The sequence below is a fragment of the Paramisgurnus dabryanus genome, chromosome 5 (assembly GCF_030506205.2).
Source record: "Paramisgurnus dabryanus chromosome 5, PD_genome_1.1, whole genome shotgun sequence".
NCBI classification, from domain to species: Eukaryota; Metazoa; Chordata; class Actinopteri; order Cypriniformes; family Cobitidae; genus Paramisgurnus; species Paramisgurnus dabryanus.
In genome coordinates this window covers 24766861-24790920 of record NC_133341.1, presented here as the reverse complement: position 1 = coordinate 24790920, position 24060 = coordinate 24766861, and the positions used below count along the sequence as shown (strand labels likewise).

The window sequence follows — 24060 nt, the reverse complement described above, 5'->3', positions numbered from 1 at the left end:
TAGGTTTTTACTTGTGTGACACTCTCTGTAAACATTGCATTGCAAACGTTGCAACTTGGTTCTGCTCCTCTTTCTCAAGATAAGCCATCCTATAGATTCCTCAGGGGCTAAAGGTCCTGTTCAAATTGGCAATAATAGAAAAAAGGATTCATGCAAAGCATGTCTCTTCATAGATCAAAGACTATAATCTAAAACTGAGGACAATATTTTCTGAGAACAGAAAATACTCCGTCAACTTTATACATTTAGTTTGTTAGAAAAGAAAAACCGGAGACACTGTGCATTATAAAATAGATCCAAACAACTCACTTTAAATGTGGTTTTATGTCTTTCAAACAAAGAAATTAGTTTAAATGATTTTGTATAATGTTGGTCTCTGCATTTAAACTGGACATGAATGTATGTTGATGAATGAGTTCATGCCTCCATCACCTCTTGAGTCTGAATCATCCTATGCAACAGACTGACAGCCTATTAATATGCTGTTGAGGCATGCTGTTTTGCAGAAACAAAATACAAACTGCCTGGATATTTACAACAGTTTTATTGCTTTTTGTCATTTTAATTTTTGCATTTTTATTTCTATTTAAGTAATTTGTTGTAAAATCAGACGTTTGATGAGCAATATATTGTGAATTAAATAATACAAAATAAAAATCAATGACATTTTTTTGCAGAGGAAAACTTGTATGAATGTTAAATAATTGTTTCAATGCAACATCTTACATAACACAAGGTAGATCACACAAGTGTTTATCCCTATTGTACAGTTCTCTTCAGATTCAGATAAAATGAATGCAACCAGCAAGTCTTCATACAAAATGCAGCCATGTCAGTGTTTCAAATGAATAACCTTCCCAAAACCACCCAACTGCAAACCATGCAAAATGTCCGTCCGTGGTAACGTGAGCTCACCTGTGAGCTTCCCCCAGCGGAGGCGCGTGCTACTGCAGGCGCACAGCCGCCGCGAGGGGGCGCTCAGACAAAGCAGCACGAGCGGTGACTGCAGGCCGAAACGCTGAGAGCAAATACAACACAGGCCGCTCTTAGCAAGCAGACCACCAGCAGTAAAAACACGCACGAACCTCCACCCACAGCCCGGACCGGGCCATGGCGGCGGAACCGTGCTCGCAAATTGAAGCCGGTGGGCATCACGCTGGTGTTTATCGCCAGGAACACTTTATGCTCTATTTTAGCATTAGCCTGTGAGGCTAAGCTAGGCTAAGCTAAAAGCTAATGTATGATGTTGTGTGTGTTTCTTTTTCCCTGCAGAGTTGTATTACTTGATTGCCAGATTTCTGCAGTCTGGACCATGTCAGAAATCAGCTCAGGTGAGAGCGGGACGGGTTGCGAGTAACAGTGTGTTGCGGTGAGTGTTTGTTACAATGTGTCTAACGCGATGTGTGTCCGTGTCTTGTGCAGATGCTGCTGCAGGAGCTGCACGAATATGAGGTAAGTTACATCTGTCTTCTCCTCCTCGGACCCGTTATGTCTTCCCTAATATCCTAACATCCGCATCTCTTCAGCATCCCTGCGCAACTGGGAGCAACAACTATGTGTCTAAATTTTTCGTTGTGTGTTTTCTCCGATGCGTCTGCAGATCATCCCGAAGCGCTGGAGTTGGGATGGAAAGCAGTATAAGCGAAGCTTTGAAGACTGGGTGAGTTTAAATAAACTTTGCACACATACACACACGTGAAATAGAGCATTAGACTCTTACAGGTGCTTGGCGCGCTTATTTTACAAATAATAAAACTCGCGCTGAATTCAGTGTACGGTGTTTAAGTTGATATTAGCATTTTTAATAGATATGAGATTGTATTAGAATGTTGGGGAAACTTTAATTTTTGGGGTTGAAATTGAGGTATTTGTTTTGAAACGAAAGGCTTTGTGCGTGCCGGGGTGGTGGCAATATGACATAAGTACTGTATTCAGAAGCGATTGGAGGTTTAGTGCGTCACTCAAAATCAGCAGCCAATCAAAATTGAGTTTCTACAACGAGGAAGATAGGGCAAGGATGGCGTTTGATTGGCTGGGATGAAACAGAGGGATTGTGTTTGTGTAAAAGAGGTGGACCTTCAGCAAGCTTCATGGGTAAATGTTATGGAAACAATATTCTGTTTTACTTTACAACGTAATTTTACAACCTAATTATTCATAAGAGAATATTTAGACACAATTTACAGGATTGTGTTAACTTGTATGTGTGTGTTTTGGGGCAGTTGAAGCCTAATGGTCAGAGTCTGGCTTGTGAGTCTCACGGCTGACAGGTTGCGACTGTGGTGTCCTTGAGCAAGGCACCTATCCCCTATTGCTCCCCAGGTGTTGCAGTGGTGTGTGTGTGTGTGTGTGTGTGTGTGTGTGTTCACCATTTGCAGTATGTGTTTTCACTACTAACTGGGATGGGTTAAATTATTGAAAAGATTTAAATAAGGTCACATTTCGAGTATGGTTTACCATACTTGACAAAATTTGTCACACTTTTGCTTTTTCATTTTTAGGTGTTGTTGAATCAGCACATACCTGCAAATTACCTGTTGCATGTGTGTGAGCAGATTGGTCCACTTGTAGATAAACAAATTCCTCCCAGTGTTCCTGGAGTGCGCAGTTTACTGGGCACTGGACGACAGTCATTACTGCGGGCGGCAAAAAGTAAGAGTTTCACAATTTTACAATGTCAGAGATGTGTTTACGAAAGCCTACTGTATTCAGCAAGCAATGAGAGCACTGAGAAACAAACATAATGATAGTTTACAGTAAGGGGTGAGGCAGTTTCACACCCATTTAAAAAAAAAAGTTTTCAACATGGTTACATACAAAAATGTGGGTTGTTTTGCTCTTAGGTACTTCACATACAATATGGAGTGGTTCTACTGTAGCAGCCCTGCACAGGGGGCGACCCCCAGAACCATCTATCAGCTGTGTCAAACCCCCAAATTTTGGTAAGTCATGCCCTCCCATCTCCTGTCAAAATTGCTTTCAAGTCAATTCCTCTTCCTCTAATAGAGTGCTTCATCAGTTTAATGTTGTACCAAGAAGATCTTTAAATGTTTGTAAGTGAATTGCAATAATCAATATCTCTCTACAGTGTCAACCATGGGTGCTCGACAAACAACAGGAGTGGCCCGATTTAGCCATGCCTTACCATCATGCACATATCAGCACATGAAAATGCATCGGAGGATTCTGGGTCATCTCTCATCCGTGTACTGCGTGGCGTTTGACCGCACCGGGCAACGCATTTTTACGGTACAGTAATTGGTTAAAATTCTTGAGTTGTAAAAAGGCCATCAGATGAGTAAGAAACACTTTTTTCTCCTAATTAAAGTCGTATTTCTGGACATCCATTTATTTAGACATAAACAAAATAATTTAATATAGTATAAGAATTTTCCAACGCGATAAATACGCAAGACGGTTGGTACAGCCGAGAGGGCCGGGAACCCTGGAAGTCCCAGACCTGCCCTTCACGACTTCCAGGGCGACTTCCTATCCCGCCTGGTTGTCTGCTTGTGAGGCCTCTCTCCGGGCTCATTCGCCATTCATTCCATCTCTTGATTGCTCAAAACTCTCCCCATATACCCAATAGCACCTCTTTGCACCCAGATTTATGTATGGGTGTTTGTAACAATTGTTATTTGGCTTCCCTCAGGGTTCCGATGACTGCCTGGTGAAGATCTGGTCAACAGACGATGGACGTCTCTTGGCGACTCTACGCGGTCACGCCGCTGAGATTTCAGACATGACGGTGAACTTTGAGAACACTCTCCTCGCCTCTGCAAGCTGTGACAAGATTGTCCGTGTCTGGTGCCTCCGTACCTGTGCACCTGTTGCTGTATTACAAGGGCACACCGCCTCCATCACTTCTATACAGGTGTGTGTAAGGCATTTACATTTATGAACATGACATTTTTATTATAAAAGTGACTTTAAATAAAATAAACACTGGAAGCAGAGACAGATTTGTTTTTTTTTTATTAGTTTCTTTGTGTGTTTTAAAGGAAATTGTCTGTGTTTGTCTGGCTGTCTTTGCAGTTTTCTCCATCAGCATTTGCTTCCTCTCGCTATCTGGCCACAACTGGAGCTGACGGCATGGTGTGTTTTTGGCAGTGGAACGCTATCAGCATGAAGTTTGTGTAAGTGTCTATATATGTTTTTGTAGATCTAAGGTGACTCACATAATGTACTTTCTTTCCTTTAAGATTAAATGTACAATGTGTTGTGTGTTTGCAGTGATAAGCCTGTGAAGTTCACTGAACGTTCTCGCCCTGGAGTTCAAATATCTTGCTGTTCGTTCAGTTCTGGTATGTTGGTACCCTCACACTCAGTTGCTTCTTCAGTATCGTCGTATTATAAGAGTGTAATTCTGACTTTTGATATTAGGGGGGATGTTTTTGGCCACTGGAGGAACAGATCACATGATCAGAGTTTACTACCTCGGCAGAGAGACACCTGTGAAGCTTTCAGACCTAGACTCGCACACGGTAAGAGAGAAAAATTGAGATATTGGAATGAGAAAGTATTGTGTTAGAATTAGAAGATCAAAAGAGAAAACCTTTGGGGTGACTGAAGGAATGTAATAAAGGACAGGAAAATGAAAAATATATATATTTCATAGTGTAAGTTGTGCATATTTAATGTTGTACCACCGTGTTTTTGTACAGGACAAAGTAGTAGCTATTCAGTTCTGCAATAACACTGATGGGTAAGTTCATTAATATCATTGTACATTTGTCTTTATAAAGTTTCATTTATCCTGTTCTGTGGCCGGTTGCAAACATAGCCATTATTATAAGATTGTGTCTTAAGAACGAGTCTGACTAAATAGCAATTAGGTATAGTCAGTCTTACCATTTGGATTTAAATTAGAGCAATCTATATTTTTATGTAAAACATTTAAAACAGTCATGATTAATCTTTAAGAAAAAATTAATGTCTAACTTTTAAAGGAAAACATCACCGTTTTTCAATATTTTACTATGTTCTTCCTCAACTAAGATGAATTAATACATACCTATCTTTTGTCAATGCGTGCACTTTTAATCTTTGTACAGCGCTTTGTGAATGTGTTAGCATTTAGCCTAGCCCTAATTCATTCCTATGGCTCCAAGCAAAAGTTTAATTTTGTGCCACCACACTTACTCGTGTAACTACTCATGTAACAGTCTTTAAATAGGGAGAACATGAAAGTGTTTGGTGGCTTCTAAATTCATCCTTGTTTGGAGCCATAGGAATGAATGGGGCTAGGCTAAATGCTAACACATTCACGAGGCGCTGTACAAAGATTAAAAGTGCATGCATTGAAAAAAGATAGGTATGTATTAGTTTGTCTAAGTTGAGGTAAGAACATAGTAAAATATTGAAAACGGTGGTGTTTTCCTTTAAGACTAGTCAACCAATCACTGATTGATGTTGTATTGAAGTATAAGCTGCACTTCTACTAAAGATTTTCGTGCAAAACTTAAGCATTATTTGCAAAATGACAATGTTTCCATTAACCGATGTTATGCAACTAAAACGTAAATTTGTTGTAATGCAATAAGTAATTCCAAAAACGATGGCTACGGGTTTGTACGACTTCATGCGGCGCTGCACAGATCGATATGTGGATGATATCAAAATACCTGAGAGTGACTTGAAAGCATACAGAGCAGTCGACTTCCGAATTGCACCCACCATATTTTGATGTCATGCGCTTGCTGGTTCACCACATAAAGTCAAACACACCTCTTCTGTCTTTTGCTCGAACCAAACATACTGCACCATATTTAAAGAATGATCATGTGACTTTTAAGCACGTCAGGTGACGTCAGGTAAATGTGAAAAAAGTGTTTTCATTAGAGTTTTGCAATAGTTTCTTTTTTTCAAATTGCCTGAAAAACCACCTCACCCAAGCGTAAAAAATTTGTTTGCAATATATGGGTGTTTATGCCAAATTGACGTGTTTCCATCAGTGGTGGTTTGTTACTTCTCATCCGAGGATGCATTTCAAAATAAGTGTTCGGAGTATCGTGTGTGTGTGGTTCCCTTTTCCAAAATATGTGTCCTGCGTGTCGAGAGATCCTGTGTGCATCACATGTTTGGTCAAAATAAGTGCCTGTGTCAAAACTGTTTATGATAAAAGAGACGCTCACATTTACAAATTACACGCAAGACACTCCCTTTACATTAAACTCCGGTTACGCATGAGATTATGCGAGTATCTGCCAAACGCGAGTGTCTCTCTTCATTAACCCTTTAGACGCGTCTGCAGCAGGCACTTATTTTGGCAAGACACGTGATGCACACACGATCTCTCAAAGCGCAGAACACATATTTTGAACACACATGACGGGCTACATACATATTGTGACGAACTTCACATCGAGCGCCCTCAAAAACAGAAGTCACCGGCCGCCACTGGTTTCCGTTGGTCATATTTTCAATTAGCTATTTCAATTTGCACTATTTAAAGGTTAATGGAAACAATTGATTGAATGTTTTATTTGGGTCATTGTCTCTAGTCTCAGGTTTGTGAGTGGTAGTCGGGATGGTACGGCTCGGATTTGGCAATACCATCAGCAGGAATGGAAGAGCATTGTGCTGGACATGAACGCTAGATTACCAGGGTGAGTGTGTGAACACTGCTATGAGAGAAGACAAGTTTGTGTTATCGAGCACACATTGTTTTTTTTAAAGCAAGGCTTTGTATTGTCTGAAAATTCATTCAAAATGTGACTCAACTCTTTTTTGCGTTTATTTTGATTGTTAACATCTGCGTGGACATATGTGTTGTGTTCACAGAAGTGCTGTGATATCAGGTGATGATAAATCAACCAAGTTGGTGGTGACCATGGTCGCATGGGATCGCTGCGACCGTTCTGTCATCACAGCCGTTTCGAACTGCCTCCTCAAAGTCTGGAACACAACAAACGGCCAATTACTACATGTGCTGTCGGTATGTGTTTGTATGTGAGAATCAGTCACTCCCTCTGTGTCCTGATTGGATGTTTTCGAGGAGTTGCGGCATATAACATATTCACATTTCTCTGTCTATAGGGCCACGACGATGAGGTCTTTGTTTTGGAAGCCCACCCCTTTGACTCACGGATCTTATTATCGGCTGGCCACGATGGTAACATTTATATTTGGGACCTCAGCAAAGGCCTTAAGATCAGAAACTTTTTCAATATGGTGAGGACGCATGACATATCTGCCATTTTGATTTAAAGAAAATCTTAAGATTTTAAGTTTTATGTGCAATGTCTGTTTTTCCACTTTTCTTAGATTGAGGGTCAGGGTCATGGTGCTGTGTTCGACTGTAAATTTTCAGTTGATGGGCAGCACTTTGCTTGCACAGACTCTCATGGTCATCTGCTTATCTTTGGATTTGGGTGCAGCCAACCATATGAAAAGGTTTGTGTGTGTCTTAGATTTAGCTGGATTCTGAACTGTCTGAGTAGGTGAATATAACCGCTGTTGTTTGTATTTCAACTAAACTCTGATTTTAGATTCCAGACCAAATGTTCTTCCATACGGATTTCCGGCCATTGATTCGGGATTCCAATAATTACGTACTAGATGAGCAGACACAACAGGCCCCCCATCTCATGCCCCCACCTTTCCTGGTGGATGTGGATGGAAACCCCCACCCTCCACGGTACCAGCGTTTGGTGCCAGGAAGAGAAAACTGCAAAGACGAGCAGCTTGTACCACAACTCGGCTACATGGCTAATGGTAACTTGTATGCTGGGCTTGTAATTTTCTTACTTTTCGTAGGTTCACTCTCTATACGTATATTCATTTAATATCTGTCTTAATCTTTCAAATCTTCTTGAATTATACATAGTCCTATTCCCAGACTACAGTGCATGTTTGAGCTGCCTTAATTTTAACATATATCAGTACCATTATTCTGTCTCAAGATACACATGGTACTGTTTTTTGTATGGTTTGGTTTGTTTTGTTTACTTAAATGTCCTAATATAACTAAGGGCCTAGTCCTGGATTAATCTTACCCCTGTCCTGGAAACCACCCATAGTGTTTTAACCACTAGAATGATGATGTGAAAACTTGTTTTGTGTTTCCCAGGTGATGGGGAGGTGGTCGAGCAGGTGATTGGCCAGCAAACCGCAGAGGATTCTCAGGAAGAAAGCCCATTGGATGATCTGATCAGACAGCTCCAGCACCAGCAAGATGAGCAACTTAACTCAGGAAGTCCAGAAGGTCAGAATGATCCACTGTTAATTCATCTTTTTTTCAGCTTTTTACAGCATTTACTATGCTGTCTGTTAATTCAAAGGTTGTACACTAAAGCTGTTTTTCATAATAGGTGCTGAGGGGGCAGGTGGTCCTCTGTCACCGCCTAATGTTGGACTGCGACGTAGCGGACAGGTTGAGGGCGTTAGGCAGATGCACAATAATGCTCCCCGCAGTCAGATCGCCACTGAGCGAGACCTGCTGGCATGGAGTCGCCGCGTGGTGGTTAATGAAGTCCCGATGGGCATTTTCAGGTAAACGTTTAAAAACTTATGAGTTGGTACGTTGAAGGGCTTTTGCTTACCAGCCATATTTTTAACCCCACAGATATAACATTAAAGGGACACTCCAGTTTTTTTATATGCTAATTGTCAGCTCCCATAGAGTTAAACATTTTATTTTTACCGTTTTGGAATCCATTCATCTGATCTCAGGGTCTGGCGATACCAATTTTAGGATAGCTTAGCATAATCCATTGAATCTGATTAGACCATTAGCATCACGCTCAAGAATAACCAAAGAGTTTGGATATTTTTCCTGTTTAAAACTTGACTCTTCTGTAGTTACATCTTGTACTAAGGCTGAAGGAAAATAAAAAATTTATTTTAAAATATATTATATTTTTATTTATAAATTAAATCTATTTATAGCCGATATGGCTAGGAACTATACTCTCATTCTGGCATAATAATCTGGACTTTGCTGCTGTAACATGGCTAGAGCAGGCGTAGTGATATTACGCACTGCCCGAAAATTGTCCCCTTGGTTACTTTCAGTAACAGGGGATTCTTTTCAGGTGATGCGTAATATTATTGTGCGTCCTGCAGCACAGCAGCAAAGTCCTTGATTATTACGCCAGAATGAGAGTATAGTTCCTAGCCATATCGGCCTAGAAAATTGTAACTTTTAGTTTTCCGTCTGTCTTGGTACATGATGTAACTACGGAAGAGTCAAGTTTTAAATAAAAAAATATCGAAGCTCTTTGGTTGTTTATTGCGCGATGCTAATGGTCTAATCAGATTCAATGGATTATGCTAAGATATGCTAAAAGTGGTACCGCCAGACCCGGAGATCAGCTGAATGGATTCCAAAAAGGTAAAAATCAAATGTTTAACTCTAGGGGAGCTAGAGTTTCAAAAAAGTGGAGTGTCCCTTTAAGTTGTCAAACTGATTGCACGAATAAATATGCACTAGAAATGCTTGTACTTTTTAAAAATGCTGTCTTCATTGATCTAATGTGTTTGTGTATGCTTAGAGTGATGGAGGACTGCAGGCTAGCTAAAGGAGATGTGGAACGGTCTTTCTACATTACTGATAAGAAACGAAAACCTCCACTTACAAAAGCTGTGAGTGTACACATATAAGCATACACACGCAAATATATGCATCCGGATCACTGGATAACCCTTATTTTCTTTGTAGAGTGAGCCGGTAGTTGAGAATGTTCGCATGTTACGGAGACCTCAACGTAAGGCTCAGCAGCGGAGACACGGGTATCAGACTCGCTCCACGCGAGACAGGAGACGCGGCACAAGCACGCTTACATACCAGCGCGGCGAGGCCAGCGCAAGAGAGTCCGACAGTGACGCTGAGGTAAAAGCCAACAGCGAGTTTTCTGGTTTTAGGATTGTTCATCTATTGTTTTTTTCAGAGCTAGATTCAAGATTTTTATTTCAAATTTCCTGTCTGTCTACTCAGCAGGAGGAGGAGGAAGAGGAAGAAGAGCAGAACGAGAACAGTGATGTGTCATCTGATGGCGAAGCACAGTGGGAAAAGGACAGCAGCTCCAGGTGTCCAAATAATCCTAGTATTTTACAGAATAAAACCATTTCATTGCATATGCAGGATAAATCACAAAGCATATTTGCGATACAGATTGAGATGTTATTCAGTTGCAAATGTCTATGTTTGCGTGCCAAACCATCTCATGTAGTAATGAAGCATGTTATTAATGGTAATGTGGCACAGTGAGAAAAGTGGATAGTTCATATCTGAACTAGTTTAAGTTTAAACCATGCGTGTAACTAAATAAGGCCAAATAAGTTTTTTCCATGTTTTTTGTTTTAAGGTCAAAAATTCATGTGTTTAATTTTCATGAGCATTAGCTCATAAATATTTCAACTCTTCGAATGATATAGTTTTGTGTTTTCAATTGGTTTTACAGTGACTCTTCTAGTGAGTATTCTGATTGGACGGCAGATGCGGGAATCAACCTCCAGCCGCCCAAGCGGACAACCAGACGGCAGGCCCGCCTTGCCAGGAGCAGTAGCTCTGAGGAGGAGGAAGGTACAGGGCAGGGAGAAGGAGAAAATGAGGGAACAAGCAAATCAGCAGATAAAGTGAAGAAACCTAAGCAGACCAAACAACGGGTGAGCATCTATTTATCATCTATTCAGGCATCATTTATCCATTAATATGTTTTGTTCTAAACTATGTGTTTGTGTTGTTTAGTCCGTACCTGCCGGAGAATTAGAGGAATTGTTGCCTCCTGCTTGGATCATGGAGACAATTCCAAGGCGTTCACCTTTCGTACCTCAAATGGGAGATGAGGTATGTCTTTAAATGTAGACACAAACTAAAACATTTACCACAACCGGATGTGCTTCTTGAACATTTCATTTTAAACCATGTGCAATATTTGCATTCAAACTTGCTACAGTCATCTATCTCTCTGTCTCCTGCAGTTAATATATTTCCGTCAGGGACATCAAGCATATGTCCGAGCCGTTCGCCGTGCCAAAGCCTACAGCATCAATCCTCAGAAACAGCCCTGGAACCGCCTGGACATCAGGGTATGGAGATGATGTACTTCCTATTAGGGATAGAGTCTAAATTCCATTAGGCTGATCTGCCAAACCAGCATGGACATAACTGTATGTTGTTTGTTTCTTTTTTTTATTTAGGATCAGGAGTCTGTGAAGGTCGTGGGTATTAAATATGAGGTCGGGCCGCCTACTCTGTGCTGCCTCAAACTGGCCTTCCTGGACCCCACCTCAGGGAAAATGACTAATGAATCCTTTAGCTTGAAGTATGCATACTAGCAGCAAACACTACGTGTAGTTAGTTGTTTACACCATATTGTAGCCTGGCAGATATTTACATTTTAATTTGAGGTGTTTTTTTTTGGTAATGAAGGTGAAATTGTCAATGCTGGTTTTCTTTAGGTATCATGACATGCCTGATGTCATTGACTTTTTGGTGCTACAACAGTTTTATAATGAAGCCAAAGAACGCAACTGGCAACCGGGTGAGTGTTGTTTATTTTTTTGATATTCAATTAAAATCTCTGTATTTGGATGCCGTAATGTGATTGGAATCTAAAATGCGCATTAAAGGGACACTTCACTTTAAATTGTTTTAAAAAAATGTACCGTTTTGGAATCCATTCACTCTTAGACTGGTGGTACCAGCATAGCTTAGCACAATCCATTGAATCTGATTAGACCATTGATGGCAAAGTCCTTGAAACATTACGCCAGAATGAGAGCATAGTTCCTAGTCATATCGGCCTAGAAAATCGCAACTTTAAATTTTTTGCCGCCTTAGTACACGATGTAACTACAAAAGAGTCAAGTTTTGAATAGGCAAAATATCGAGACTATTTGATTATTTTTTTAGCGTGATGCTAATGGTCTAATCAGATTCAATGGATTATGCTAAGCTAAGCTAAAAGTAGTACCACCAGACCTCGAGATCAGCTGAATGGATTCCAAAACGGTAAAAAACAAATGAGCATATTTTCAAAAAGGTGGATTGCCCCGTTAATTAAAATGCATTCCAGTAAATGCAACTGTGTGTGTAGGTCAACGTTTCAGAAGCATCATTGATGATGCCTGGTGGTTTGGTTCAGTGGAGGATCAGCAGCCGTTGCAGCCTGAATATCCTGACAGCCTCTTTCAGTGCTACGCTGTTAGGTACAGTTTAATGTGTTCATGATCAACAACTGTGTGTATGTGTGTTTCATCATTTGTGTTGACGTGTCTAATGTATGTGTTGTAGGTGGGACAACGCAGAGAGAGAGAAGATGAGTCCGTGGGATATGGAGCCCATACCTGAAGAAGGTAATGAATGACAAGCTGCTCTGACATTATATTAGCCATATTATAATATTATCGGCTATATTATCCATACACTAAATCGGTCATGTTATGTCATGTCTGATGGTGTGATAACCCACAGCTCCATCTCCAGAGGAGACTGGAGACAGTGTCCCGGTCACAGAGGATGAGCTTCAGTCGCTTCTGTACGCCCCACAGGAGGGTGAATGGGGTCTGCACACACGAGATGACGAGTGTGAGAGAGTCATTACCGCCATAGATCAGCTGCTAACACTCGGTATGAGAAACACACACACACATACCACTCACAATTCATTTCTGTTTCACAGATTGCAGTTTTTTGTTCTGTGTATTTAAGCATTTTTCTTGTGGAAACTGAAAAGTTGTGGTAGCCGTAGTTATAGTTGTCTGTGTATATGTACGAAAAGTTTTTAGTAGTTGGAGAAATGTGTGGCTATAATTTTCATGATAGATTACAATATATGTATATAGTAATCATTTTATACCAGCTCAAGAGAGTATTATGTGTTTAATATAGTCACACTGGAGGTCATGGCATATATACAGGTACAATGACAATAAAGAACTTTTCAAAATGTTTAAATCTTCTTAATAAGTTATCGAATAATTACACATTTCTGTTTTATAGACGTGGCAAAGCCCTTCTCTACTCCTGTCAATTTAAGGCAATATCCATTATACTGCACTGTTGTGGCCTATCCCACCGACCTCAGCACCATCAGAACAAGATTAGTGCACCGTTTTTACAGGTATTCACAAATAGGCAGAGATCATTAACAAATTATTATACACAACTGCATGCAGTTCTCTTATATGTCTATGTGTATGTAGGCGAATCTCGGCTCTCATGTGGGAGGTGCGTTACATCGAGCACAATGCTCGAACATTTAACGAACCCCAGAGTCCCATCGTCACGGCTGCCAAAGCGGTCACTGACATCCTGTTGCATTTCATCAGGTGAGAACGCATGTTGCTTCTTACGTCAAGGCTATGATCCCCAGTCCACCTACTGGGTTCAGTCTCCACATGTAGCTTTTTATTATTAATGTGTGTGTGTGTGTGTGTGTGTGTGTGTGTGTGTGTGTGTGTGTGTGTGTGTGTGTGTCTCTCCCTGTAGGGATCAAAGCTCCACTGATATCTTGGACCTGTATGATAAGATGAAGACAGAATTGAGCAGCGCAGGAGAGGAAGAGGTGAGTTTGGGAGTCTGTGTGAGTTGTGTATGTTTTGGTTGGCGAACAGTCAAAATATTGCAAAGAAACCCCAACATGATGATAGTACCACAATACAGAGCATAAGACTGATGGATGGTGTGATTGACCAATCAGATAGAGCATAATAATGTGATGGGTGTTTTTATTATTGTATTAATTTATATAAATGTTTTTGTAAAATATTAAATATCCATTGTCTCTGTTTTGTAGGAGACAGTGGATGTGGACTCAGACACTCCCTGCACTTCCACTGGTCAAAGGGTGAGAACTTTCAAACACAGACATCTACATAAAACATTAAGGAGAGTTCACAGTCATTCATAAGAACGAATAGGATTGTTGGTTTGAAGAGATCCTGACATCATTTTGCTTTGCCTTGCCAAAAGTTCCACATGCTCCAGTTGTCAACAAATTTTATTATCGATTAGTTGATCTGTGTCTGTGACTTCACATGCTCCCGCCGCGGACACACATCTGTTTTATACAACGTGAACTGTGTTTCTTCAATATCAATAAAAATCTTCTGCGATTATGAATGCGATATTTCCCTGCTTGTCAGTGAACTACGGCTTTGTGTAGTAAATGCTGCTCCATCTAAAAAACAGCTGATGGCGAATTATTACTTATCAAGGCACCGGCTTTACTGACGAGATGCGCGTGACAATCGCACACGATTTATTGTGCAGCTCTACATTTAATCCTACCTTCATTTGTTCTCTTTTATCACCTCTCAAATATGGGTAGGTTTCTTCAAAAATGCCAAATTTTAAATGGAGAGAGTTCCATTTTTTGTAAAGAACTTTTGATAAAGATCGGATTCAGAGCGATCCTCAAAACATACATGGAGTTTGAACTGTTTGCCCTAAGGCAGTGGTTCCCAAACTTTTTTTCCTGTGCACCGCCTTCTATGTTCCAACCGGGTTAGCGCACCCCCAATCCCCACTTCAAAAAAAAAATTTGCAACAAAGCTTTGTTTTCTGCCATAAAGACTTATGTTTAATCATGCGCAAATAACCAGGGATGTAAAAAAGATGGGTTTAAAGGGATAGTTCGGCCAAAAATGATATTAAACCCATGATTTACTCACCCCTAAGCTGTCCAAGTTGCATATGTCCATCGTTTTTCAGACAAACACATTTTTAGATATTTTAGAAATTGTTTTAGATCTTTCAGTTGATTAAATGTAATGTTACAGGGTCCACCCATAGTCCACGACCTTCAAGTCAAAAAAAAGTGCGTCCATCCTTCACAAATTAAATCCAAACGGCTCCTTTTTAAATAAATTTCCTTTTTACAAAGGAAATGTGTACTGTCTATGTTTTTTTATTCATTTTTTGTATGGAAAATCTTACTTAGAGAAACACACCGCCATAAAATTTTTCCTCTCGCGCACCCCCTGGTGGCAGCTCGCGTACGGGTTTTATAAGTTTGGTAAGGGCACCACCAGGTGGATAGTAGGGAAAATACGAATTGCCTGAAAAACTTATCATTGGCAGGGAAGCGTTTTCTCCAAATTCAAGAATTATCCCATCAATGTCGGAGAAAAAGTTAAAGCTGTTTTACTATTTAAAAGCTGCACAATATTTTTTTATTTAAGGCTTAAAGGAACAGTATGTAGGATTGTGGCCAAAACTGGTATTGCAATCACAAAACGTGTGGCTAAAACTGGTACTGCAACCACACAGCTGGTGGCCAATATACCAAACGACAACATAAACATCAGTTGAGGGCTGCAACTCCACTTTTTAGATGACAATATCCTGGCCAGACCACTGTTGTCAGTGATATAAGTATTTGAAATGAAAATGATTTCTTAATGTCTAGTGACATTTCAGGGCCAATTAATGATTCATTGATATAAATTTCTTACATACTGTTCCTTTAAAATATCAAAATCAAAAAGATTACGTTAGTAAAACTCTGTAGTAGTGTTTGGCTTTTGCACTTTTAAATGTACACTTCTACATGTGAACAGTGTTGGGGAAAGATACTTTTAAAAGTAATACATTAAAATATTAAGTTACTCCCCGAAAAAGCAACTAATTGCGTTGCTTATGTTACTTTGAAGTTACTTTTGCGTTACTTTTTCTTACTTGGCTGAGGCTTGATCTCTTTCAGGCCTTGCAGGTGTTTTTTATGATCGCAAAAATGTAAAGCTCTGGCCTGCCATCTCTGTTTTTGACTCAAACTGTTCCCGCTCAGGCATAATAAAAAAAGTACATTATTTTATTTTTAAATTTAATTAATTAAACTGAAAAGTAACTTGCATTACTTTTTTAAAAAAGTAACTCCAATAGGAATGTGTACATTTATAAAGTAATGCATTACTTTACTCGTTACTTCAGAAAAGTAATATTATTACGTAATGCGCGTTACTTGTAATGCGTTACCCCCAACACTGCATGTGAATATCCTAATTTAATGCCTTAATTAGATTTTTCACTTGTATAGCAAAATAAGTAATATTTATGTTTTTTATCGAATTAGTTTATAAAAAAAACATAATGGCTCGGTTAATTGTTATTTGCAGCCCTAGTGTATAATAGAGTTTGTGTAACCCCTCTTTCCATTTATTTAGAGATCCAATACTTTGCCTCAGAAACGGGGTGTGGTTTTGGATATAAATGCGTGGCATGGGAAGTGCAAGGACCTTTTGAGGAGAATGATGGCAAGCCCGGACTCACAGCCGTTTCGCCAGCCTGTCGATCTTTTTTCATACCCGGTAACTCATTCCTGTCTTCCTGCTCTATCCACTGCTATCTTTTTCATGTTTGTTTCATGCCCGGTCACATTACTCAAATCTGATTTTTCTCTCTTTTGCAGGATTATCGTGACATCATAGATACTCCTATGGATTTGGGCACTGTTTCTGAGACTTTGATGGGTGGAAACTACGAGAATCCTGTGGAGTTTGCCAAAGATGTGCGGCTTATCTTCAGCAATTCCAAGGCTTACACGCCCAACAAAAAGTCTCGGGTAAGACACATTACTCTGCTTCATCAATATGACTCTTGAGTGTTTATTCTTGAGGTCTACACTATGACCGTAACGGTGTTTGTTGTCGTTTAGATATACAGCATGACCCTGAGTCTGTCAGCGTTCTTTGAGCATCAGATCATTAATATCATCTCAGATTATAAATCTGCTGTCCAGCATCAACGCAGGAGTCAACAGAGACTCAGTTACAGCAAGAGATTACAGTCACTTCCCAACAGGTAATGCACACACACGCACATTCAAATCATGTTAGACTTATTATTAAGGTATCTGAATTGTGCCTGATTTAATATGATATAATGCTGAAATTTGTCATATTATTTTGTATCTCAGCAATGTAAGGATTAAAGTTTGTGTTAGCAACAGATTTACTTCTTTGTTCTTGTTCTACAGCCCCAAAGGAAAACCAAAATCAGCAAAGAAATCTTCCCAGACACCTGCCAAGGTCTCTTCGAGGAAAACCTCACGAGGTGTGTGTTTTTTTTTGTGTACATCAGAGTGTGTTTGTGACACTTTAGTAAGCAACAGCTAGTCCCTGTTATTGTATGTTTGAAACTCATTTTATTGTGAAACCCAATTTACATCTGATATTAAGATCTGTTTCAGGTAAACACGGGTATAATAAGATCATTAGGGGTCACAGAAGATGCATGTTACTACCAGATATGTGATTACCCGAGATAGATATTAATACCATGTGTGAAGAGGGCCTGAGAGTGTTTATTTCTCCTCATCAGATCTGAGTGCTGCAGTTGATGAGGACAGTCAGCCATCCTCTTCATCCTCCTCCTCTACCTCATCCTCTTCATCAGGCCAACTCGGAGCCAACAGAGTTACACGCAGCAGAGCTACGCCAAGGAAACTGTCAGGTATAAATGCACACAAGTTCTTATTTCTTATGGTTTATTACCTTGACACAGGTTAATGAACAGGACATTGCGTTCTTTGTGTGTCTTTAGATGCCAAAAGCCTTCTGCCAAACGGAGGTCGAAGTTCTCGTAGACGCCTAGCTTTAACAGAAGATGGAGAAATCTCTGAATCCGAAAGGTCTGGTACATCAAGCACATCGTCTTCTTCAACGTCGTCTTCCTCCACATCATCGTCTTCGTCAGAAAGTGACGACAGCGAGGATGAGGTGGGCGGCTTTGCCGACGGAGGCGATCACGACTACAGCAAAGCCCCCCAATCCACACAAAAGGGCAAAGAGCCGGCTGCCACCATCCCTGAGACGAAGCGCAAGAGAACAGAGGAAGAGCAAACGACAGAATCTGTGAAACGTGCACGGAAAACGGAGGAAGAAGAGGAGCCTGAGGAAGAGGAAGAGCCAGAGGAGGAAGAGGAGGAGGAGGAAGAAGAAGAGTCTGAGGAATCAGAGGAAGAGTCTGAAGAAGAGGTCACTTCACCTACAAATACTGGAAGTCAGAGGTCAAGTCAAAGGACTGCAAAGCCAGGGCGGGTCAATACTCGTAACCAAGGACGACGGACAGTTTTGTACAATGATGATTCTGAAGAGGAGGGGCCAACGTCAGACCCGCTGAACTTGGGAATGTCACGCTCTGGAAGAGTCCGTCGGATGACTGAAAGAGCGAGAGTTAGCCATCTTATGGGCTGGTCGCACTAACTAGAACCTTGACCGTAACATTGACTCACTACAGCGATACTGCAGGGATTTCGTTTTTAGTACATTTTTGTGACTTTTTGTTTATTTCACGTTTTGAGCTTTTTCTTGGAGACTCGAAGCTCATGACTCTTCCTGGACTGTGGTGCTTTCTCATATTTGTGGTTTCCATGGAAACCACCACGCCATCACTTAATCAGTCACCTCTGCCTTACTCTGGTCCAGGGCAGTAGAGTCAGCTCTCCCTACCATTCCCAGTTTTTTTTCTCTGTCCCTCAGTTCCTCCTCGTGTATGACAGATGCATGTCGGTTTCAAGTTGTCTAACTCACTCAGAGGAATTTCTGTCTGTTCACTTTGTTATGATCAGAAAGATGGTGCTGCTCTCCTCTTCTTCTATCATTCTAGTATTCTTTTCATACTTTTGGGGAAATCTGTGTTTATTTTCCATCTTTCCCATGAAGGGGGTTGTTAAAAACGTATGTTTACCATATAACTCAGATGACTTGACTCTAACATGAAATCAGGTTATATATACCTCTGTTAGATAATAGAATCATTTTTTTGTCATTGTTGAAGCATTGGTATTGTTTTTGGTGCAGGTGTTTGTTTTGATCAAAACCTCTGAGATGCATTAATTTCTTCCAGATGTGCTTACTATGCCTCATCCATTAGAGCACAGATATATGGGGGATAATGGGAAATGTGAGAGAAAATGCACTGCTCGCTTCTCTTGTTCAGAAATGCAAACACACTTCGACCGTTTTTACAGAAAATATTTATATTTTTCCACTGTTGTATAGTTAACTTCGATTCATTTTTATCTTACACTAAGGAGAACAATAGTAATGATAATGTTTGCACATTTATGTCAAGTTTGTGGCAGCTGATTGGGGGATACAAGGTAAAGGTATCTGAATCTTGGACTGTGATTGATTCAGATATAAATTAAAGCTGGTTGCCTGGATCTTTCTGAACAGCAAAAGGATATTTCTTGCATTATTTTTATTTTTCAAAGTTATTTTTACTCTGTAGCATCATGAAAACTAAGGAGAGTTTTGTTTTAAATGTGGAAGAAAGAGAACCCCTCTCTGAAAATAACTTGATGTAATTATCTGATCAATGTTCTTGTGTTACATAGGTGAATTTTCAGGATGATGAATTCTGAGCATTATTGATCGGAGATATCAGATGTGAAACTTGGAGGGTGTGAACCGAAGTGTGATGTGATGTTTAATATGTTCTCTTATTGTGAAACATTTTTACATCTTTTTGCACTTCAGTTTTTCTCTTTTCTTTCCGATGCACTATTGTGAAATTCACTCTCTTAGTCCTCTGTCTATCCCGCTAATAAGCAACAGCAGCCAATCGCAATGCAAAAATATATTATTTCTATCAAATCAGTCTACCGCATGCATTACCTCATGTACACGGGAAGGAGTTAATTTCTGTGTTTGTTTGTTCATTTCACATCTATCTTTCTCAAGACTCATTTTGAAGAGATTCACGGCGTGACAGACGAAGAATTGTCCATTCTGTAACAATAATAGAGCAGATGGTCACCATGAAATTAGGTTAAAGCTTATGTGCGTGTCTATTTTTTTTTTACACGTTTTGCATTGTTTTTTATAATAAAAAAGTAAAACTGCCCGTTGTAAGTGTCCTTATTTGTACATAAATAAATAAATACATAAATGTATATTTATTGTACAACTGTTAAGTTACGTGTGTGACACAAGTGCGTTGAAGATATGGCTTTATTCGACTTCATGCGGCGCCGCAAGAACCGACAGCCGAGTGACGTCAAAGTACCGCGAGAATGATTTAAGAAATCGTATTTCGTCTCGCTCTCGCGATACTTTGACGTCATCCGGCTGTCGATTCTTGCGGCGCCGCATGAAGTCGAACAAGCCTATCGTCCAGGTGTTGTGTCGAAGTCTGTTCCCCCTATGTTCCCCCAATTTTTCCCTTCAGTGTAGTGTTTTTTATAGCGTTTTTATCACGTTATAGGTTTTATTATTTATATATTTATAATAAAATATTCCCTCAAACCAGGCTCAAAAATAGAGGTGACCGTGCTTTTGGAGTCTACGGACCGAAGCTATGGAATAGCCTACCTTTACACATCAGATCTGCCCAAACCCTGACACTTTTTAAAACTTCCTTAAAAACGTTCTTCTTCTCAAAAGCTTTTAATATTCCTTGATGTTCCTTTTTGATGTCCTGTGTTTCTCTCGTGTTGTATTTTTATTCCTTGCCTTGTTAAGCACTTTGGTCAACGTAAGTTGTTTTTAAAACGTGCTATACAAATAAAATTGTATTGTATTGTATTGTATTGTATTTAAAGTTTTAATGGCTACTGAGATGTATATGTGTGCGTTTCTGTAATGTATCTGTATTGTTCTTAATGGTAAGTCAATTATTTTTTACAGTATGAATCATATTATATGTATAATATTTATATTTATTATGTATGCAAACATTACATTTTTAAAACAACCAGTAAAGGAAAAAAAAGTAAAAGACAGGCTATATTTTAAAAGAAATACCCTAATAGAAAACTGTCAAATTTATGAAATATTTAATAAATTGTATTATAAAATACATGATATTATTGCCTTTTAGTATAACCAATTCAAATCTTTAATCTTTCTAAATGTAACGTGATGAAAACGTTATAAAAACACTACACTAAAGGGAAACATAGGGGGAACTGAGTTCGACACAACACCGGCTCTCTGTATTTGGCACTGACGTCACCACGATCAAGGTGTTTTCCACTTCATGCTGCACTGTGCAGATCCATCGGTACTCGAAGACATCGAAGTACCGCGGGAACGCCACTCTCGAATCGTTCTCGCGGTACTTTGATATCATATGCGAACGGTCTGCGCAGCAAGAAGTCGAACGCATCTGATCTGAGCGCATGACTGTGACGCCACTCCAGTTGTTTCGACAAGCCGGAAGTGAATACAGAGAAATTACAACAAACAGAGAAAGAGCCAGGCGGGGACAGATACCACAGGAATATCTGGTCAAAATCATAGCTGAAAACTACTTGTACTCGCCACTGATCATCTACTGGATCTAACAGCACAACCGGATCGCGATGTCAAACATGGAAAGTATCCTAATGAAGACTAAAGGGGTCGGGCCCGGTCTACTTTTACTTCACTGCTCATATTCATAATATAAACATGTTTACTCAGAGTTATTTATAGATTGAATATAGATTCAATTTTATTTTAAACACAAGGAAGGTGTTATCTATGTATGTGTGAATCTAACTTAAATACTATTTAGTAACTTGTTTTTGTTTTGCCTTTTTTGATTAAGAGAGACTTGATTTTGAGGTCCAGTGCTCTTGACGAGTTTTATTTGTAAGTTAAATTGCTCCGTGAACCCAATGTGTTATATTATTTGTGTAAAACGGTGATCTAAACACTAAACCTATTCAGACAGGTAGCGCGTAAAAGACTGACGTAATTCGTCCCCACCTATGTGTTATTTAGATGAATTCTCAGTCCAGCCTGTCAGTCGAGTTTGTTCAGTCACTGGGCATTTATTGTGCTGTGTAAGGACCCCTAACTCGTTTACCTTTAAAAATAAATTTAAGGTACCACAACGTAACAAATTCTTTTACTCCAAACTTCTTCCTTGACCTTCAACTTCAGAGAATTTGTTTAACCTGAAGTTCGCAGCCAAAGAACTTCAGCGCAGCTCCAAGAAATGCGACAAAGAAGAGAAGGCAGAGAAGGCCAAAGTCAAAAAGGTAACAAACTTCCCAAGAAACACATATTCATAAAAATGTATACCACCTTGAATTTACTGTAGGCTGTTTTGGATAGAAGTGTCTGGTAAATGCATAATTCCAAGTCACTCGAACACATCCATACGAACTTGCAGGAATTCTGGGTTGTTGTATAAATACTTTGAGAATTTTTCCTTTATCTGTTTTTTATGTAACTGGTTACATAAACCAGACGGCTTGTTTTTTGGTTATCTAGGCGATCCAAAAGGGCAACATGGAGGTTGCACGGATACATGCAGAAAATGCCATCCGCCAGAAGAATCAGTCTGTAAACTTCCTTCGAATGAGCGCAAGGGTCGATGCGGTGGCTGCACGAGTACAAACAGCAGTCACCATGAACCAGGTACACACAAACACGCACAGCGCTACTAAATTATTCCTTAAACAGATATTTAATATTCAACTTATGACTTATTTCGCAGGTTACCAAATCCATGGCTGGAGTGGTGAAGGGAATGGATGCAACCCTGAAGAGCATGAACCTTGAAAAGGTAAAAGGAAATAACGCTTGTCTATACTATTTTAGGATGAAGTGTTTTGGTGCACTGATTGGTCTACAATAAATTTGTGTTCTGATTGGTCAGATATCTGCATTGATGGAGAAGTTCGAACGTCAATTTGAAACTCTGGATGTACAGACATCTCAAATGGAGGACACGATGAGCAGTACCACAACGCTGACCACACCACAGGTGATACATCACACCCTCAAACACACACACACACACACATATATACAATTATCAAAGCACGGGTGATATTCACACAAACACATACACAGTTGTTTGACCCCTGTTTGCACTGTGATGTCTTTTAGGGTCAAGTTGATACTTTGATGATGGAGATGGCAGATGAGGCCGGGTAAGATTTTCACAAAATTTCAAAATCTATTAAAAATCTTATTTGTGTTTAATTAGGCGATTCAATGAAAACTGATTTATAGCAGCCAAGGCCAGTTTAATATCGGTCTAAACTATATGTATGTGTGTTTAGGCTGGACCTTAATATGGAGCTACCTCAAGGTCAGACAGGATCAGTAGGAACCAGTGTTGCATCTGCAGAACAGGTATTATAATCCACACACACATGCAGGCATACAAATTCACATGTCAAACATCCTGTTTAACAATTTTATGTTTTTTGCTTTAGGACGAGCTCTCGCAGAGACTGGCTAAACTGAGAGACCAGGTTTAAGGAGAACTGGATAATAGTGTGTTTGTGAGAGTGAATGTTTTGCTGGAGTGTCTGATGAACGTTTCTTTTGTTAACTGACTCTTGATAGATATGGGCTTGTTATTTTTATGTGTATCATTTTCTTTAATGCATAAACCAAACTCTACACATAAGAAAATGAAAAACCAGAAATTTCAAATGTGCTATAACACTGTCATCAGTTATAGGGCCCAACTGTATGTCTTCAGTCCCTATAACTGGGTTAAAAATTATGTTGTGCGTGAGATATCTGTGTAATGTTATTCATTTTATTTGCTTCATGTTTTAAATACCTGATTGCTGTCTCTGAACATTTTTTTTTTTTTGCCAATGTAGAAACATTAACCTACACCGGCATTGGTATCATAAGTTTTTTGGGTGATGTTTCTTCTGCTTATTTCTGCACACACATCTTTGCCTCTGCTTCGGTGAACTGTGGACCTTTGTAACGTATAAAGCATGTTATCTCAAGACAGTTTAAATTAAATATTTTCATCTTGTCTGAGGCAGTAAAAGTCCTAGTTTTTTCAGAAAGTCATAGCCAAATATTCTCAAGCTTTTCTGAATGAACAGCACATCTGATCTTTATTTTCGAGTATCTCTATTTTGGTTAAAACCAAAATAAAATAAAAAGTTGTCAATTTACAGCTCTATCCGCTGGTTCAGATAATAAAAATACAGTATATGTGTGTATATAAATAAACATTTTGCAACTTCTTTACTCTGTATTGTTGTTTATAAATAGCATTTTTTTCATCGGGAAGAAGTATGTTATTCCAAACAGAATCTGTTTATGGTTAATGATTATTAACACTTGTTATATATGTATATTCAGACTTAAAACAATGTCTCTTTAGTTTAAAGCAGGACAGTTTTTGATTGAACCACTGGG

General features: G+C 39.5%; 2 protein-coding genes across 2 annotated transcripts; both read left to right on the top strand.

Moving 5' to 3' along the window:
• The first annotated feature begins 776 nt into the window (after nucleotides 1–776).
• On the top strand, nucleotides 777–19793 carry brwd3 (bromodomain and WD repeat domain containing 3). Its single transcript, XM_065250544.2, has 40 exons — nucleotides 777–1144; nucleotides 1273–1331; nucleotides 1423–1452; nucleotides 1601–1660; nucleotides 2502–2652; nucleotides 2844–2942; nucleotides 3089–3249; nucleotides 3653–3874; nucleotides 4036–4136; nucleotides 4234–4304; nucleotides 4384–4484; nucleotides 4665–4705; nucleotides 6504–6608; nucleotides 6784–6937; nucleotides 7039–7173; nucleotides 7267–7395; nucleotides 7491–7716; nucleotides 8072–8206; nucleotides 8313–8493; nucleotides 9495–9585; nucleotides 9662–9832; nucleotides 9938–10029; nucleotides 10404–10608; nucleotides 10691–10789; nucleotides 10924–11031; nucleotides 11143–11267; nucleotides 11404–11486; nucleotides 12042–12153; nucleotides 12239–12300; nucleotides 12419–12574; nucleotides 12947–13067; nucleotides 13150–13275; nucleotides 13436–13511; nucleotides 13743–13793; nucleotides 16111–16254; nucleotides 16356–16508; nucleotides 16602–16747; nucleotides 16923–16999; nucleotides 17267–17398; nucleotides 17489–19793. Exons 1-40 carry the CDS (start codon nucleotides 1111–1113, stop codon nucleotides 18148–18150), a joined length of 5187 nt encoding a protein of 1728 aa, XP_065106616.1. The 5' UTR covers nucleotides 777–1110; the 3' UTR covers nucleotides 18151–19793.
• A 1291-nt stretch (nucleotides 19794–21084) lies between these two features.
• Nucleotides 21085–23885, top strand: LOC135732478 (charged multivesicular body protein 1b). The gene is made up of 8 exons (XM_065250543.2): nucleotides 21085–21270; nucleotides 21820–21917; nucleotides 22153–22299; nucleotides 22379–22447; nucleotides 22541–22648; nucleotides 22774–22817; nucleotides 22950–23022; nucleotides 23106–23885. Exons 1-8 carry the CDS (start codon nucleotides 21255–21257, stop codon nucleotides 23148–23150), a joined length of 600 nt encoding a protein of 199 aa, XP_065106615.1. The 5' UTR covers nucleotides 21085–21254; the 3' UTR covers nucleotides 23151–23885.
• The last annotated feature ends 175 nt before the right edge of the window (nucleotides 23886–24060 follow it).

Bases quoted from the DNA above. Each gene is read 5' to 3' on its own strand.
- brwd3 (XM_065250544.2), top strand. From the start codon at position 1,111: ATGGCGGCGGAACCGTGCTCGCAAATTGAAGCCG. The intron at 3,875-4,035 runs GTGTGTGTAAGG...CTGTCTTTGCAG, and splicing joins CCTCCATCACTTCTATACAG to TTTTCTCCATCAGCATTTGC. The intron at 9,833-9,937 runs GTAAAAGCCAAC...CTGTCTACTCAG, and splicing joins AGTCCGACAGTGACGCTGAG to CAGGAGGAGGAGGAAGAGGA.
- LOC135732478 (XM_065250543.2), top strand. The intron at 22,649-22,773 runs GTGATACATCAC...GATGTCTTTTAG, and splicing joins CAACGCTGACCACACCACAG to GGTCAAGTTGATACTTTGAT. The intron at 22,818-22,949 runs GTAAGATTTTCA...ATGTGTGTTTAG, and splicing joins GAGATGGCAGATGAGGCCGG to GCTGGACCTTAATATGGAGC.